Source organism: Trachymyrmex septentrionalis, unplaced genomic scaffold (assembly GCF_001594115.1).
Source record: "Trachymyrmex septentrionalis isolate Tsep2-gDNA-1 unplaced genomic scaffold, Tsep1.0 scaffold106, whole genome shotgun sequence".
Taxonomy (NCBI): domain Eukaryota; kingdom Metazoa; phylum Arthropoda; class Insecta; order Hymenoptera; family Formicidae; genus Trachymyrmex; species Trachymyrmex septentrionalis.
Window position 1 is genome coordinate 113,397 of NW_017304185.1, and position 1,851 is coordinate 115,247.

General features: G+C 39.0%; 1 protein-coding gene across 1 annotated transcript in view; it reads right to left on the reverse strand.

The window, feature by feature from the left end:
* Positions 1-1,487, reverse strand: part of LOC108745796 (transcription factor Dp-1) — a 5,336-nt gene extending 3,849 nt beyond the window's left edge. Inside the window, exon 1 of the mRNA XM_018482159.1 lies at positions 1,093-1,487. Coding sequence (XP_018337661.1) covers positions 1,093-1,141 — 49 coding nt within the window. The 5' untranslated portion in view covers positions 1,142-1,487. The remainder of the gene's footprint in view (positions 1-1,092) is intronic.
* Positions 1,488-1,851: the final 364 nt, after the last annotated feature.

The following is a 1,851-nucleotide window of genomic DNA, read 5'->3' on the forward strand; positions in this document are numbered from 1 at the left end:
ATTTAATTATAACTGACAAATAATGTATTTATCATACAAATTCTTTGTTTTGTCAAAAAGAGGTCATATAGCTCTATATTTTACAGATTATGTAGATTATGTGAGATAACAAAATCTTTAATACATATCTCAATGATATTTAAGTTGTGAATAATTAAATTTAGAAATTGTCAATAAATATTACAGACAGTATTCACCTAAGAACAAATGAATATGCTTTTTCAAATCTGACATTCAAACTATTTATTATCTAAAAGTTATTAACTTAGAATATTCCTCATTCCTGTATAAATATATGTGTATAAATATATTGTGAAAAAAATAGATGTCGAATTTTTGCATCTATTCTAAATATGAGAACAAGAATTAATCTTTTTAACGTTGTAAGAAATCCGATGAAAGTGTTGTGTTGATATTTATGCAATCGTGTGTGCGTGTGTGTGTATGATTTGAGAAAATCATATAATTTTTAAAAAAGTAACAGATTGCTTTATAAACGAGCTTCATAAACTTAGCACTGTATTTCATCAAGTAGAATATAATAAAGAATAGAGACAATAGGCAAAAAAGAAATATGATACAATGAAGAATAAATCGTCTCTGTCTATCTATTTATCCATAAACTGGATAGAATTTGCTCTTGCTACTGATTACCAACAATGTGAACGCATGTCTCCCCATTTTTAATTGAGACTACAAATGGGCAACAATGGTAACAACACCGTGTAAAAAAGTAATGTAAAAAAAGAGAGAAAAAAGGCGAGTTAAAGGAGAAAATTCGGTTGGAAGTAAGAAAACTGCGATAGCACGGACAAACCTGATTAAAGTCGGAAAGAAGGCCAGGTGCAAACTCGCAACCGGGCGCGATTTTGATGATGTAGAGGCGCAGAAAGGCGCAGAAAGGCGCAGAAAGGCCGAGATTATCAAGAAAGGCGGAGGGCGGACGAACGTCGTGGGCCGCGGGCGAATTTTATCTCGACGTTCGCAGGAGAACGGAGGCAAAAGGAGACGCGCGAAGGCAAAGAAAATACAAGGAGGATCACGCGTGTTGCCGACCGTACGTGCGTTGGCGCGCACCGTAAATCCACTTACCATTAACGTCGTGTATTAGGAAATTCATCGTTTTGTTTTGCTGTGTCATCTCTGACGTTATTGGGCCGTCGATCGGCTGAGGACGATAGCGCGAATGGGCCGTGCGAAAAAGGGAGATAAAAAGATCATAAGGGCCACACTCAGCTCGAATCGTCGGCTCGGCGTATCACCAAAATGGCGACCTCGCATATAAAAGCACTCGCGAGGGTGATTTGCGAGGTATCGCGCGTCGCGAGACCGTTACGGTCCGTCAGCCGTGGCAATTCGGCCTCTCCTTTATCGCGATCGGCTGCGCATTATTAGAATGAGCCCGGAATATTCGCGCTCTACTCGCAGCCACTCTGGCCCTGCAGCTTCCGCGTGCACACGGACTGGAAATGAGCTTGGCGGCACGACAAAGCTAAACAGCTGATTGGCCGGCCACCGGTCACATGGTCGCTCTCGTTCCACGTTACGCGGCGCCTCTCTCGTGACGCGCGCGCCAATTTTTCCTCTTCCGATTACAATCCGAGGTAACCATTTCTTATTGGTTCTTTAAATCTGCCATATTTACGTAATATAGTAAAAAACGCCTATTTTTTATATATTATAACATTTCAAAATAGCATGCGTATTAATATTATAATAATACGATTAACGACAGTGCTGTTGTCTTCTTCCGACGCAATTGCAGGTATCAATAAATATTTAGCTTAACTTTACATTTCGTATATCTTATGACAATTTATATGCATAATATATACAATGTATATATATATA